At 39.9% G+C, this 14,461-nt stretch overlaps 2 protein-coding genes and 1 pseudogene across 4 annotated transcripts; 2 read left to right on the top strand and 1 right to left on the bottom strand.

Annotated features, from left to right (window-relative positions):
- Nucleotides 1–229: 229 nt before the first annotated feature.
- Nucleotides 230–1,255, top strand: LOC110057606 (uncharacterized). Its single transcript, XM_020764202.2, has 2 exons — nucleotides 230–272; nucleotides 729–1,255. The coding sequence occupies exons 1-2, from the start codon at nucleotides 230–232 to the stop codon at nucleotides 1,253–1,255; spliced, it is 570 nt and encodes a 189-aa protein (XP_020619861.1).
- A 2,553-nt stretch (nucleotides 1,256–3,808) lies between these two features.
- LOC149103299 (uncharacterized) lies at nucleotides 3,809–13,864 on the top strand. Of its 2 annotated transcripts, XM_089273937.1 has the most exons (6): nucleotides 3,809–4,000; nucleotides 10,291–10,441; nucleotides 11,280–11,401; nucleotides 11,849–11,986; nucleotides 12,546–12,671; nucleotides 12,998–13,864. In XM_089273937.1, the coding sequence occupies exons 4-6, from the start codon at nucleotides 11,868–11,870 to the stop codon at nucleotides 13,101–13,103; spliced, it is 351 nt and encodes a 116-aa protein (XP_089130063.1). In that variant the 5' UTR covers nucleotides 3,809–4,000; nucleotides 10,291–10,441; nucleotides 11,280–11,401; nucleotides 11,849–11,867; the 3' UTR covers nucleotides 13,104–13,864. The 2 variants fall into 2 exon arrangements, with proteins under 2 accessions (XP_089130063.1, XP_089130064.1); XM_089273938.1 differs by lacking the exon at nucleotides 10,291–10,441.
- On the bottom strand, nucleotides 4,678–10,136 carry LOC149103300 (uncharacterized; annotated as a pseudogene). Its single transcript, XR_016202120.1, has 2 exons — nucleotides 9,446–10,136; nucleotides 4,678–7,052 (listed from the first exon to the last, which is right to left on the bottom strand). The product of XR_016202120.1 is annotated as an uncharacterized LOC149103300 (transcript).
- Nucleotides 13,865–14,461: the final 597 nt, after the last annotated feature.

The raw sequence follows: 14,461 nt of genomic DNA, 5'->3' as shown, positions 1-14,461 counted from the left end.
TGTAGGGTTATGTATAGCCGTGTATAGCTGTGTAGGGGTATGTATAGCCATGTATATGTAAGTAGAGTTATGAATAGCCATGCATAGCTGTATAGGGTTATGTATAGCCATGTATAGCTGTTTAGGGTTATGTATAGCCGTGTATAGCTCTGTACAGTTATGTATAGCCGTGTATAGCTATGTAGGGTTATGTACAGCCATGTATACCCGTGTAGAGTTATGTATAGCCATGCATAGCTGTGTAGGGTTAGATGATCTGATGACAGAGGGAGGTGAGGACAAAACGTTGCTAGACTTATTCACCACTCTCATCATCAAAATATCACCGTGTTGTACTTGTGCGAAGACATGTTTCCACCAGGGAAATACGCTAAGAGTATTTCCAGAAACGCGCACTACATCGTAGCCTTCAAAAATCCAAGAGATCAGTTAGGGATGAAGAATTTACTGCTTCAAGCTTTTCCCACTTGCTGGCAAGACATGTGACTGAACGACCGTTTGGGTACACGGTCCTGGATTTACATCCCGCCAGTGATGACAGGAAACGCGTATTTAGTTACCTCCTGACGCACGTAGGATACCCGCGCTGGCATCTAAGAAAGAAAGAGAATGTCTGATCCTTGACCAAAATGGTATATTAAATATCAGTTTAATCGACTCGGCTCATTTGAAGTACGCTGTCTTGGGTGAAGGTTGACGAGAATCATGGATCATTGATCATTCAACAGATATTTTTGGCCCCGTAGAAGATAACAATGATGAAAAGGTAGAAGAGGAAGAGGAGGTGGAAGAAGAGGAGCCTGAAGAGGAACAGGAAGCAGAGGAGGATAGTAACAGCTCCGAAGAGGAAGAAGAGGCGGACGACGATGAATCGGATCCGTGGAGTCCGTTACGTCAATATGTCGGGGAAGATATCAAAGAAACCTACCTGAAAGAAGTCCAGCAGTTCCTGGATAAGGGAAGATCCCAAAACTATGCCGAAAATGCTGCTTTCAATGCCCTATTACCTGTAAGTAGAAGAAGGCTACGAAGGACTTACTTAGAGCGTCTAAAATGGACTCATCGTATCAAACACGACGCAATACACCGTAAAGTCATGAAGACTCTTCGACGCTTTATTGAGGAAGACGACATGGATTTTGACGAAGCAGCCGAGTCGGCAGTGGCAAAACGGAAATTCCTGTTAAAGAGATTAATGAAAAAGAAGTTACTCCCCGACGACGATGACGAAGAGGAAGTAGAAGAGGAGGCCTGAATCAGCCATGTGACTCTTATAAGAGTGTGTGGCTCCAGAGTTGTAGTCATTATTTGTAACACGCCACACATGCAAGATGACTTGCTCCAATCAACTGTCAGGGAATGACCAGAAGGTCGTCTGTAAAAAGGCCTACCACAAAAAATATTATTCAAGGAACAGAGAGCGAATCCTGCCCCAACAATAGAGACATCGTGCAGAGAACGTCGGAATTCTCAAAACTCGTCGTAAAAGATTTTATGAAAACAACAAGGAACGACTCGCCAGCAGACAGAGAGCCTATTGTCAACAGAACAAGGGGCACATCAGAAATTACCGAATACAATGCTATAAAAACAACAGGGAACGGATCAACGAATATTGGAGAAGTTATTACGCCAAGAATAAGGAACGGATCAGGCAAAGACTTCATGACCAAAACCAAAGAAAACTTAAGCAGAATATCGTGCGTTTTGGGGCCAGGGACCAAGACTCTGTGAAACTGGAAACGAGTCTAGTTCCCAACACTTTGTGGAATACCGACAGTCAAGACTTGAAATTATAATCAATTCTCCCCTTGGAGTTATTATTATTCAATAAACGTTATAAAGAATCAACAATTTAGCAATTCATTTCCACTTGAAACATTTCAATTGTATTTTATTTTTCTTCTCACCTTTTACCCTATATATTTTCGCCTTCGCTTATTATTCGTTACTCGTCAAGGATTGCATTTACGCTAGATAAAATTATTTCTGTTCCATCTTTTTAATAGTGCTTTCTTATTTGAGACACAATGACCAGCTTTCTGTAATTTTAGCGCTAACAATTTGAACATTAAAGTTCATTTGAAAAATTGCGTGATGACAATAGAAACCGGTGTTTTTACTCGATCAACATGGCAACGACGTCATATCTTTTCATGTTAGCGCAAAAGTTTTGATATTAAAGTTCGTGACATTTGACATTGTGTGATGTTTGGTTTAATACTCTCCTTAAGAGAGAGGCAATAGGGAAGCCCAGCTATAAGTACTTTAACTCATTTTGATTGGTTCCCGATGATTTCATCGTCCCGTGATGCTTTGCACCACCCTATAAAGGCTAGACTCGGACCCAAGTCTCTCCGTCTTCATCATGGCCGCTTGCCGGACGGACCTTTGTCGTTTAGGACCACGGGACCCTGTAAGTATCGAGTTTGAAGTTGCATGACAACTTTTGCGTGACCCTGACGTGATTTGTGTCGCCATGGAAATCCGTGAGACCGATCCCAGTCCTCCGTCGAGGCTGGCTGGGCTGTTCTCCAACATGGCCGACTTTCGTGAGCATCGCCATCTTGAATTCTTAATTCGGCTCTTGATTGGCTGAAATTTGTGGCGGCCATCTTGGATTTGGATAACAATAGAATCCATTGTTCTCCAAACAATAGCCTATTGTCTTTTTCGGCTCCTGATTAGTTACGGCTCATATGAGCCACCATTACTACTTATGTAGGGTTTTGTATCCCTCCCTAGAAATATCCCTATTTTGGATTACGGTGAACCACTATATGATAAATACACTACTTACCTACCCAGGCGACGCTCTTGCTCAAAAACTGGAACCAGTATGTTGGTTCCGGTCAATTTCGTCCCCAGAGCCGGGTAGCGCACTGGATAGAGGGTTTGCCTCCCAACAATGTCGCCCGGGTTTCTTAGAATCCCGGACCCTGCGGAATTTTTTGATAGTGGGTTGGGTTTGTAGCTGGTTCTTGTCATTGCTCCGAGGATTCTGTTCTGTTTCCTTCCTTTTAAAACAACAACTATTTCCAAGTTTTGATCTGGAAACAATGGACGCATAGCCACTCCGTGAGGTGCCACTGATAATTCCCATCTATTATTTATTTCTTTTATTGTTAACTTCCCGAACTAAAAGGACACTGACTCAATCAGCCGAAAACTTGTCACAACATGCATGCTTCAAGTAGCATATGCAGCAAGACATATTTTAGCGGAGCTCCCGCGCGCCGAAGGCGCGCGAGCGGAGCCCCATTCCTTAGAAATTTTGGTAAACTTATCAAGCCGAGAAAATTTGGTTATGACGTCACCGTACGAGCGAGCGAGCGAGCGAACGCCGTCCGTACAGACTCTGGGGAAGGGGGAGAGGAGCTTCGCGGTAACGCAAACGAGGGAACCGAGGAATGCCATCTTTTTTTGGCGGGATTTTTAAAGAAAAGAAAACTCATTTCTATTTGTCATGTCAACCAATGATAGCGGAGGTTGATCCAACGTTTTTAAGATGGGGTTTCACTGAAGTATAAAACAGAAACAGAAAGCAAGAATTTACAGGCAAAGAAGTAGCGAAGAAGATCGTGAAAGAGAGCGGGCCAGCGCTGGGGAAGGAGGCGAAACAGTACTGAACAATGCCGTGAATTATAGCGAGTCAAGGACTAGGGAAAAGGGATGAAATAATACGGAATAATACCGTGAAGCAAAGCTAACGAGGACTATAGAAAGGAGACGAAATAACTGACGACTACAGAATTGCTCAAGTTAATTCGTGCGTCGAGATGCTGTGCAACCGAGCAAGAAAAGTCACATGATTAAAATCAGGAGACGAACTTGAGAACTGTGTGTTTACAGTAATTGCAAAACAGAAAACACAGCGGAAAAGTGGTTGATCCGTTGAGCTATCGAAAAGATTAGATCAGTTCGGTTCAGTCTTCACAACTTTTGTTGCAAGTTTCTGCCTGGAAGATTTACACTGGCCGCAGTGAATCGCCAACTTGAGGTAAGTGACTTTTGTTGTGGCGTTTGCTATGGAAATTATGAAGTTGCCTCGGCGAGATAAGCTTATTTTCAATAGGTATCCTTTTTAAAGTCTTCCTTATTTGAAGCCATGCTGTGAGGCATTTTATAAATTACATAGTTTTAATCTCGCTCAAAACAATAACGCGTGAGTGGATTTGTGGAGGTTGTTGTGAGTTGCACATTGTAAACAAATCAAGTTTTGTCTCGAGTTTCGTCGTCACGTTTAAAAAAAACAACAACAACTGTATTTGTAAACACTGCCGGGCGAGTTTTGAAGTTTTCTCTGTGTTAGTTGGCACAACCGCTTCCTAGACTACAAAAATTTCTTAAACCAAGATAGGTCAACAAACCATTTTAAGCCGAAGCGAACAGGATTTGCTAAATTTACTTTTGACGTTCCTATGTGAATATTGACATTCTGTGACTACAAAGTATTTCCTCGTTTCGTTAGTTCAACTTATTCGGTTTGGCGAAATGCTTGGGGGGGAATTTCCAGGTTAATTTGGTTGAAGACTGGTAAAGCTACCGCCGATAAAATGACTGCAAAGCTAAATTAAGCCGTCGGCAAAAATACACATTGTGATATTCAAATCTATGCTTAAGCGTGAATAATTGTTAAACTTTAACACTGCAAGCTTAAACGAATTTTCTTCATCCTTTCTTTTATTCGGTCATCCTTCATTGAGAAGGGATTTGCTGTTTGATACTCAGCTGTAATGATATGCATATTGTGTTTATCATGTAGATTTCGTCGTTTTATTTTGTTGTTGTCCAGTTAGTTCGGTTTGGTGAAATGCTTGTAGTCGAAATGTCGAGTAGACAATTGTGCATGTAAACCCTGTCGGCGAATAAAACTCTACTTCGATTTTGATTTGCTATTTCATTTTATTAGTGCCACTGCTTTTGGTTGGGGGTACATGACCCCTATTTCCTAATGAGATGTTATTCCCCAGTGTGGTATTTACACTTATGGAAATGTTCCATAAAAGTGAGATAGTACTAATTTAAAAAAAAATGCTAAGAGCTTTACTGGGTAATGAACAGTGAAAATGACATTTACATACTTAGAAAAAATTTAGGGTGCACAAGTCCTTGCCCTGACCATTTCTTGGTAATAAAAATAACTTTTACATATATACATTCAAAATTTAGTTGGTGAGAGTGCATTCCTCGCTCCACTGACCCTCTCTCTCTGCTCTCTTCTTCACACTAATTTTTTGATTGACTAACTTATTAACCGAATGTCACTGACTGTTTTCTTTGTTGTGCTTTACTTTTTTGCTCATCGAAGAAAGTTTCAGTTTCTTCCTGGCTGTTTCCTTTGTCCTGTCCAGTACCAATTAGTTTGTGATATAACTTTGTGAATTCTCTATTCTCATAAAATTTTTATCTCATCAGGGTAATAGAATGCTCTCTCAGAGTGTTCAATCATCGTTTTCAGTCGATACAATTTTCAGGAAAAAAGCAGTGGTTTTCTTAATTTCCTTTTGCTTTGTTTTAGGACCTTTTAGCAGGCCAGTAGTTGGCCCATAGGCATTATGGGAGAATAATTTTCAAGTCAAGAATTAGATTCATTTCAGTGTTAAGTATTTTTAACTCTCTAAATGAAAGGCGAAGACACAAAATAACAACAATAAAGTCTGGGGTAAACGGGAAAGGGGTCGGAAGTGATCCCTTCCATTTAATAGAAATTTCCCAAACTGGAAAAGGTAAATGTATAAGGAATATAACAACAACAAATAATTAGGGAGGGGAAGGGGGGGGGGGGGGGGAGCGAAGCTACGTTGTGCACAAGCACATGGCGAATGAAGTACGTAGAGCGCATGTCAGAGAAAACTAGTACCAGTCCTCTCCCCCTTCCTCCAGAGTTAAATACAAATAAATGTTATTATTTTAGACTTAACTCTCTAAATGAAAGGCGAAGACACAAAATAACAACAATAAAGTCTGGGGTAAACGGGAAAGGGGTCGGAAGTGATCCCTTCCATCTAATAGAAATTTCCCAAGGGAGGAACGACCTAACCCCAGACGAAAAAACAGAGCAAGGAAGAAAATCTAAACAAAGGAAGCCAGCCGACTAACTGCTTGCATTCTGTCTTTAACTGGGATGTGAATATAAGATCTATAAGCATCTGACTGCCAGTCTCCTAAGCGTTTGATAAGTTCTGCTGGGATTTGAGCTTGAAAGGCCAGAGTGGCCCCGCCTGATCGAAAACTATGTCCGCTAAATTTAGATGGATCCAAGTTCATCGTGGTTGCCAATAATTTAAGTAGGGAGTTAAACTTTCCATACGTCAGAGGGACGAGACCTTCCATGGTTGAAGCTGGGATGACAAAGGCTGGGCCTGATAAGGAGGCTGGTACTAAGCTGAAAGCATGCTTGAGAGCTGTATAAGGGCAGAGTGGGTGCTGGGCAATGCGTGGTAAAGGTATAGTCAGTATGCGCTGACTAAATTGGATTGTTTTTGACCATCTGTTGATAATGATGGCCCAGTCTGTAAAGAAGAAGATGTCCCCTCGACGTAGATGCTTTGATGGGTTGAAATGTGTTAATCCTCTGCATAGCAAGTTAGCTTTACGTAGGAGGCCGAAGAAGGCTACCAGACAGACTGCCCAAAATGTTGCATGCAAAGGATCATCTAAGTTTAAGTGATTCTTGAAGGCTAACAGGATCTGAGGCGTAATTGGTTTCTTTTGGGATACTAATAAACCTTTTATACGTTTAATTCCCCGAAGTATAGTTGCCAGCTGAAAATTGTTTTTGGTTGGGTCTGCAAGTCCATGTTCAAGATGAAGGATGCGAACTGCATTCAAATAGGCTGGTATGGAGGATGCTGAAAGTGATCTTGCTAGGAAGGCTGTGTAGCGGTTAAGGGTTGATACTGATGCTGGGATAGGCTGGTAACCGTAGTATACACAAAAGGAGAGGTATGAGCGCATTTGACTCATATAGGTGGACTTGGTAGTAGGGGCATATGCTTGACGCCGGAAATTGATGACTTCGCGGTCAAGTTGCTGCTGATCCTTTGTATCTAAGGAGTGCAAGAGACAATGAAGACATGTGAGATTCTAAATCATATGATACAGGGGATTCGGAGAGCCATGCCTGGAATGTTGGCCAGTAGTGTACATTGTCAAGGCGTGAAACACTATCTGCTAGGGTATTGGTTGTTCCTGGAATGTGTTTGACTAACAGGCTGAAATTGTAATACTCCTTAAGCCAAAACAGCGAACGAATCCAGTCCATTATTACAGGGCAACAGGTTGAACCTTTGTTTAAGATAGCTGCAGCCACCTGGCTGTCCGACTTGACGACCACTTGATAACCTGACCAAAAGGGTGCCCAACGATGGGCTGCCAAAATGATTGTGAATGTCTCCTTGTAATTGATGTGCAGAGAGCAGAGAACTGGGTAGTCTAAGGCCCAGTTAACATACAGCCAGTCAGTTTCCCATACGCACCCCCCACCAGACAGGGAAGCATCCGTAAGCACTGCTGTAGGGAGTTCTGGGGTTGCTGAGGGGAACAATGTTTTACAGTTGTGTGCAGGTAAGAGGGAGGTCCACCACAGGAGGTCAGCTTTGGCGCATAGGTTTAAATAAACACGGTGGTGCGGGCGTTTAACAGCATTTGCCAAGGTGATAAGACGCCTGAGAAACGTGCCCCTCGAACAACACGTGCTGCCCAACTGAGCTTGCCAATGAGTCGTTGGAGGTGAAGCTTGGAGCATTTACGTTTTGAACTGGTTTCCTTGAGAACGAACAACAACTCAGATACACGATCCTCTGGGAGGCGGAGTTCACGCTTAACAGTGTCAATTTCAACTCCCAGAAAAACCAGACATTGGGCTGGGAAGACAACTTTTGTCCAGTTGATAGTGAAGCCAAGAGACTCTAGTAAGTTTAGTAGAATGTCAAAAGCTGCTTTGCACTGAAGCTGAGTTGGTTCAATGATGAGGAAGTCGTCCAGGTACGCCAACACAGTATACCCTCTTCGGGCCATCATTCGACAGACTGATTGTGTAAGGCGATGAAAAATCATTGGAGAGGCCCTGGCTCCAAACGGGAGTCGCTTATCATAGAGGTAGGTAGAATGTTTAGAGTCCTTGAAACACCAAGACATCCCTGTAACTCGCCAGCTGTCGGGGTGAGTACCAACACTTCTGTAAGCGTGTTTTAAGTCAACTTTTGCCAACCAACAACCTGGTTGACAGAGGTTTGCTGCATCATCAACAGTAACATACTTGTAATGTTCTAAATCCATGTATGAGTTGGCATTTGCCATTAACGGTCGGCTGTAATCCATGATCATCCGTAATTCATTTGAGTCCTTTTTAGGTACAGCCCCAAGTGCATTAACGATTATGGGCATGTGGGACTTGTCTGCTACAGCAAAATGGTCTTCTTGAAGACCCTTAACCAGTTGCGCTTCAATTTGATCTTTAGCTCCAGGTCGTAGAGCAGATTTATTGTTGTGTGTAAAGGCATGTGACACCGTTGAATTAGGAGGGAGTAGCTGAAATCCATTTTTAACACCATCGAGAATAAATTTCATGTCCGGGTCATTTGATAGTTCTGCTGTCCAGGTCCCAAAAATTAAGTCTGTGGAGACCTTGGCTGCTTGGGGCTGCTGCATAGATTCCAAAAAGGCCCCTGCATTAATAGGTAAACTTTCCCCACACTCTGCGGGACAGCATGTCATTAAGGCGGGATCGGTCCCTGCATGTAACAATGTGGTCGAGATATCTCCTGCTAGTTCTGCCGTTAAAGTACAATTTGGAGAGATCTCTGCAGTTGAGTGTGGGTTCAGTATTGGGGGTCTTGAGCAGTAGCAGACTGGTGTTGCCATTGTGGGTGGGTTCCCATACATTGTGGTTTGATGCAAACATGATCATATCTACAGGAGGAGCCAAAGCGGCAACCTTCACGCCGTTGGAATTCAAAGCAAACCTGCTTCCCTGTTGCTTGGTTTATGACTGGGCGGGACGCTTTGCGAAGAGGTGGGCGTGTGGATGTGGGAGTCGATGGATCTGGTCTGTGAAGCGTTTGATGGGATATGAATTGGCTGTCAGATCCCCATTTACAGCTTGTGGCAAATTGCATTTTGCGGTACAAATCATCATACTGCATCACTTTTGGCAAAGGGTAACACTTCGCTAGTTCAGAAATTTTTGAACTGTACACAATATAATCGAGAATTTCCTGGGTGGACGAAAGAAGCCCATCTTTCATGAGAGTATGCATAATGCGAAAGTTAGCCGCTGACCACTGTGGGAATGAAATTTTGTCAAGGGATAGCTTCTTTTCTTGAGAGGACTTTAACACAATTCTAGCATCACCAGAGGTTCCAAGCACGGTCTCCTTATCCTCCTGCAGAACGATGGGGAGGGAACTAATGAAATCAGGTATAAGTAAAGGACGTTTACCTCTTGAAATAGTGGGCTCTAACAGCTGTTGAGCTGGATCCTGCTCCTCTTCAGTTAAACCCAGTAAAACTGGATCTCCCAAAGAGTCCATGAGAGATTTAAGCTCCGATTGAACGGTAGGATCTTGCTGAAGGCCTTTTAAGGTTGGTTTTGCGATAGGATTATCATCAGGCGTTGTTGTGATCGTCGTCGCCATCTTGGGGGCACTGGGCTGCGCTGACTCTTGCTGCAGCTTCAACAGCTCGAGTTTGGTACGAGTGAGGTCCAATTCTAGCTTCAAGTTCTGGTTTCGAAGATCTTCTACCGCTCTCTCTCTTGCTCTACAGTGGACTGCTCTGCTTTAAATTTTGTCGGAGAGAGGTCTTTGATCATGGACTCGACCTGACTCAGTTCACGTTCAACTGCTTCGCTCATCTGTTGCGGTGTTGGTTCTGCTATGAAGCCGTCAATGTCGAAATCTTTCAGTTTAAGCGGAGGTTTTGTTCTCCTGCTGCTCTTTCTAGAAGCCATAGTGTAAACATCGAGATACGTATTGTAAAGAAGAACTCTGGAAAGAAACTTGCGTTGAGCGAAGCTACGTTGTGCACAAGCACATGGCGAATGAAGTACGTAGAGCGCATGTCAGAGAAAACTAGTACCAGTCCTCTCCCCCTTCCTCCAGAGTTAAATACAAATAAATGTTATTATTTTAGACTTAAATTATTAGAAACAATTTTGACAGAGCTGTTTCAACAGTTTCAGTTAAATTGTTTTCCAGTTGAACAGCACTACATGTAGCAGTGTTATAATGAGTGTGAACTTTATGGAGGGTTTTAAAGGTTTATTTTTTTTTTTTATGATAACAGAAGACAACAAAATATACATGTGTATACAATATAACCTGATGTTGGTGTTGGTTGTGAATTGCAATTCATATTAGTCATCCTATTAAAGGTAAGGGGAAAAAGTTCAGAAAGTTCAGAACGTCTCTTCCACCAGCACACCTGCATTCTACAGGTGCAATCATTGAGTTGTTATATATATACATATATACATACATACATACATACATACATACATACATACATACATACATACATACATACATACATACATACATACATACATACATACATACATACATACATACATACATACATACATACATACATACATACATACATACATACATACATACATACATACATACATACATACATACATACATACATACATACATACATACATACATACATACATACATACATACATACATACATACATACATACATACATACATACATACATACATACATACATACATACATACATACATACATACATACATACATACATACATACATACATACATACATACATACATACATACATACATACATACATACATACATACATACATACATACATACATACATACATACATACATACATACATACATACATACATACATACATACATACATACATACATACATACATACATACATACATACATACATACATACATACATACATACATACATACATATATATATACACAGAGAGAGAGAGAAATGTAAAGTTATGAACTTAACATTAAAATCTGACATTTGAATGCCTCCTTTGCTAAAGTTAGTCACCATTTAATTGTTATCACTCCCTGTGAATTCATAGAGAATTACCACCTAATGTAGATGTCCTGTCTTCATTAGTGAGGGAAAATGACACTGCAAAATGTTACAATGAAAGTAAAAAGAATTGTGAATGTTGATCATGACTTGGTGTACATTGTACATCATGTATGGATATGTGGTGAGTGCCAAAGGCATAACATTTCATGCATTTGCCTTTTCAGGACAAATTATATAACAGTGACATTTTAAAAGATGTGATCAGAAAAATAATGAGTGTTGTCCAGGCAGTACCAGTTTATGGACGGCATATGCAGACAGTAAGAGGTGCTGTAAGCATTACCGGGTAATTAAGTTAGTTTTATGCTTATGACTTCTTGAACTTCGATTTTGTGTCATTTCGTCACAAGAATAGGTAATGAAAGATGCATAAGTTGATGCAATTTATTTTCAAAGGCAAACTTAAAAGTCTGCCTATGGTGGATACCGGTTGTGTGTAAAGTGAATGTAAAGCAAACACACTGTTAAAGATGTACGTGCATGTTAATATTGAATAATCTGAAATTTCAGCGAGTTTGAAAATATATTATATCTATGACAGTTCTGAGGTGAGGGCTGTTACATGTACATGTAAATAGCTCATGCTCGATTTTTTACTTGTTATGATTTAGCTGCCAATATGTTCTGTAAATTAATTTTAATAGTCATCTGTTAGTGTGCAACGATAGAGATAGAGATATTTAACCAAATAATGTACAGTGTAAATTAATTAACCAAGTTACGCTGTTTTCAGTTGACCATTACGCTACTACATGTACATTGCAATGTTGAAGCGCACAAATTTGCAAACATACCCAGTGTCAACTTGTCAAATGTATGAACTGGCCAGCCAGTCTACATTACAAAACTTTCTGAAAGTTGGCCTTACCAGGTAAGATATATCTTAAAGCATATTTTTTAATTAATGATTTCTCAGACATTGTTTTCTTCAAGAAAAGATTCATACCCCACATGGAGGTTTTTTTCTTTAAGAGCTCCCTCCCCCTGTTACTTTAGAATTTCTAATAACTGGCCATGAATGGGTGTTGGGTGTGAATATCTTGTAACTGCACACTCAGATTAAGTCAGCAAGAACATCAGTATTTATCCTGACAAAGTCTGATTTTCAGTCATATGTACAACCAAACAGCCTGGATGGCCCTTTGATTGGGACTGTACACATTGTTGTACTGCAATGTTCCATCTTCTTGTTTAAAGCAAATTGCATGTGTGCTCAAAAGCAAGTCGCCAAGTTCATAACAGTTATATATGTTTGCTTTGCATCTCAGGGCAGAACTGCCACTGTAAAAGTTTTGGTACCATCCCCCTAGCATTTGATTCACTACTGTAGACACTCCGTAAACAACTAGCAATGAAGTACACTGTATATCAATGAAAGGAATGTCATCTGTTGGTTACAAATTATAATTGATATGTCTTTGTATGTTCAGTGGTATTCAAGTAGCAGCAAAATACAGTATGATTACATCCCTGTTCCTGTCAGTCAATACACGAACAGTGTACACATGGGCAGCCTGGATTAAAACATCAAAGATTTTCAAAGCAACCATGGCCAGGTGAGATATTTCTAAAGAAATATAAATTCAAGGTCCTTATGATTGCTTACAGGGATTGATTTTTATTGTAAACAATATCTTACTGAGTGTATTTTTCTTGTGTACTAATTGTTGTAGAACACAGAGACCACTGTCATGACAGAGATATTAATGTGTGTGAAAAGTTCCATAAAAAAAATGCACTGGGAGCAAATTAAATCATCATAGATGCAGCTTCTGAGAGATCCCCAATATTAATGGAACATACATTGTACATACATGTAAAAGAGTTCAATAATTTATTCCTTAAGATTGTAATGCTTTGTTTGGTTTCTCTATATTCACAGACAACTTGATGCCTTAATAATTTCTGCACTAAGTTCATTGAACAAACTGACTTGGAAGTTAAGTTCTGCAACCCATACTGTGTGTAGTAATATCATACAGCTGTAGCTGCAACATTGTGACAGATAAACTGTATTACATTATTAAGAAACACCTATGATAAATGTATTAACTAATTATTTAAAGTGCCTGTTAAATTAATCAGTTTTTCTTAGAGATCATTTACTCATCATGTCATGGTTTATTTAAATAATTGCTTTTTTGGCTTAAAAATGATATTTATTGTGCTTGGTTTATGTTGCTCTTAAATCAATTTTGTGATAACCTGCATTGGGCATGGCATAAATTAATATTTTGCCAACATGAAATGCAGAACTGAGTCTTAAACAAAGTTGCAGGATTAGTATTTTTTGTAGAAAGAAAGAGTTGAGAAATTTGTGACATTCTACCCACAGCCTTGCCATTTGCAATGTCCAATAATGTTAATTTGTTCCCTAGTGTTGTACAAATAGTGTTCTCTAATTTATAAATTATTTCAATCTGTTGTTTAAATGATTGCCTCATGTCCAGCTTTGGTGCATGCAGGATACTATTGATGTATTGTTTATCCATTTTGCTGTAAATTATCTTTAATTGATATGTCAATCAAAACATATCTTTGATATACTGGCTTTTTCTGACAAATGTACCTATGCCTCATAATCTTTGAGTGTGTTTGGTTGTGTAGTGCAGACATAATACACGTACATAATATAACTTACTTATAGCTTACTTATAATTCTTGGTATAATTTAATCATAGCAAAATTAATTAATGGAACCCAATAACAGCTCCTGTAGTCCACAATCTCAGTCGAGAAAAAGAACAAATCACATTGGAATTGAATAAGAAAATTATTATCAGAAGCCAGTGCAAGTATTCATGATCAGCAACAAAATATCATATTTATCATTCACGCCAGAGTGATTTTGCTTATAGTTGTACTTTGAGAGATGGTGCAAACCCTTTCAGCAGGAGGGGACTCCATACAAAAATGAGGATAGCTAACTATCTTTGGGGATCAAGTTAGAAAACAAAACTTTTTAACTTTTTACTAGTGTATACTACTTTGGTATTTTTGTGAGATTTCATTTGGTAGAAATTTGGGGACTGAGTATATTGCAACCACTGCATTTCAGTCATACCCCACAACAACAACAAAAATGAACAACAACAAAAATGTGTAAACTTCTTTTGTGCGGGAGTTCCCATGTTAACTAAGAAAGAATATAATGACTAATAACAATGTCTTCCATTTCCTGTTCTTTCTCAATAAGAAAGAACAGGAAATGCCACCAAAAAGTACAGGAGACAGTTCTGTTATGTGATCAACATTTTTGGTGGCTCCCCTGAAATGCTTGAAATCATGGCTCTATTTTCCTCATCACACCATCTTACACCTCGATCTGCTGATGTAATCCTAGTTC

Source organism: Orbicella faveolata, unplaced genomic scaffold (genome assembly GCF_042242905.1).
Source record: "Orbicella faveolata isolate gen_17 unplaced genomic scaffold, um_ofav_v1 contig_35, whole genome shotgun sequence".
Lineage (NCBI taxonomy): Eukaryota > Metazoa > Cnidaria > Anthozoa > Scleractinia > Merulinidae > Orbicella > Orbicella faveolata.
Note: the sequence above shows the minus strand (reverse complement) of the source record. Positions and strands in the feature narration are given on the sequence as shown.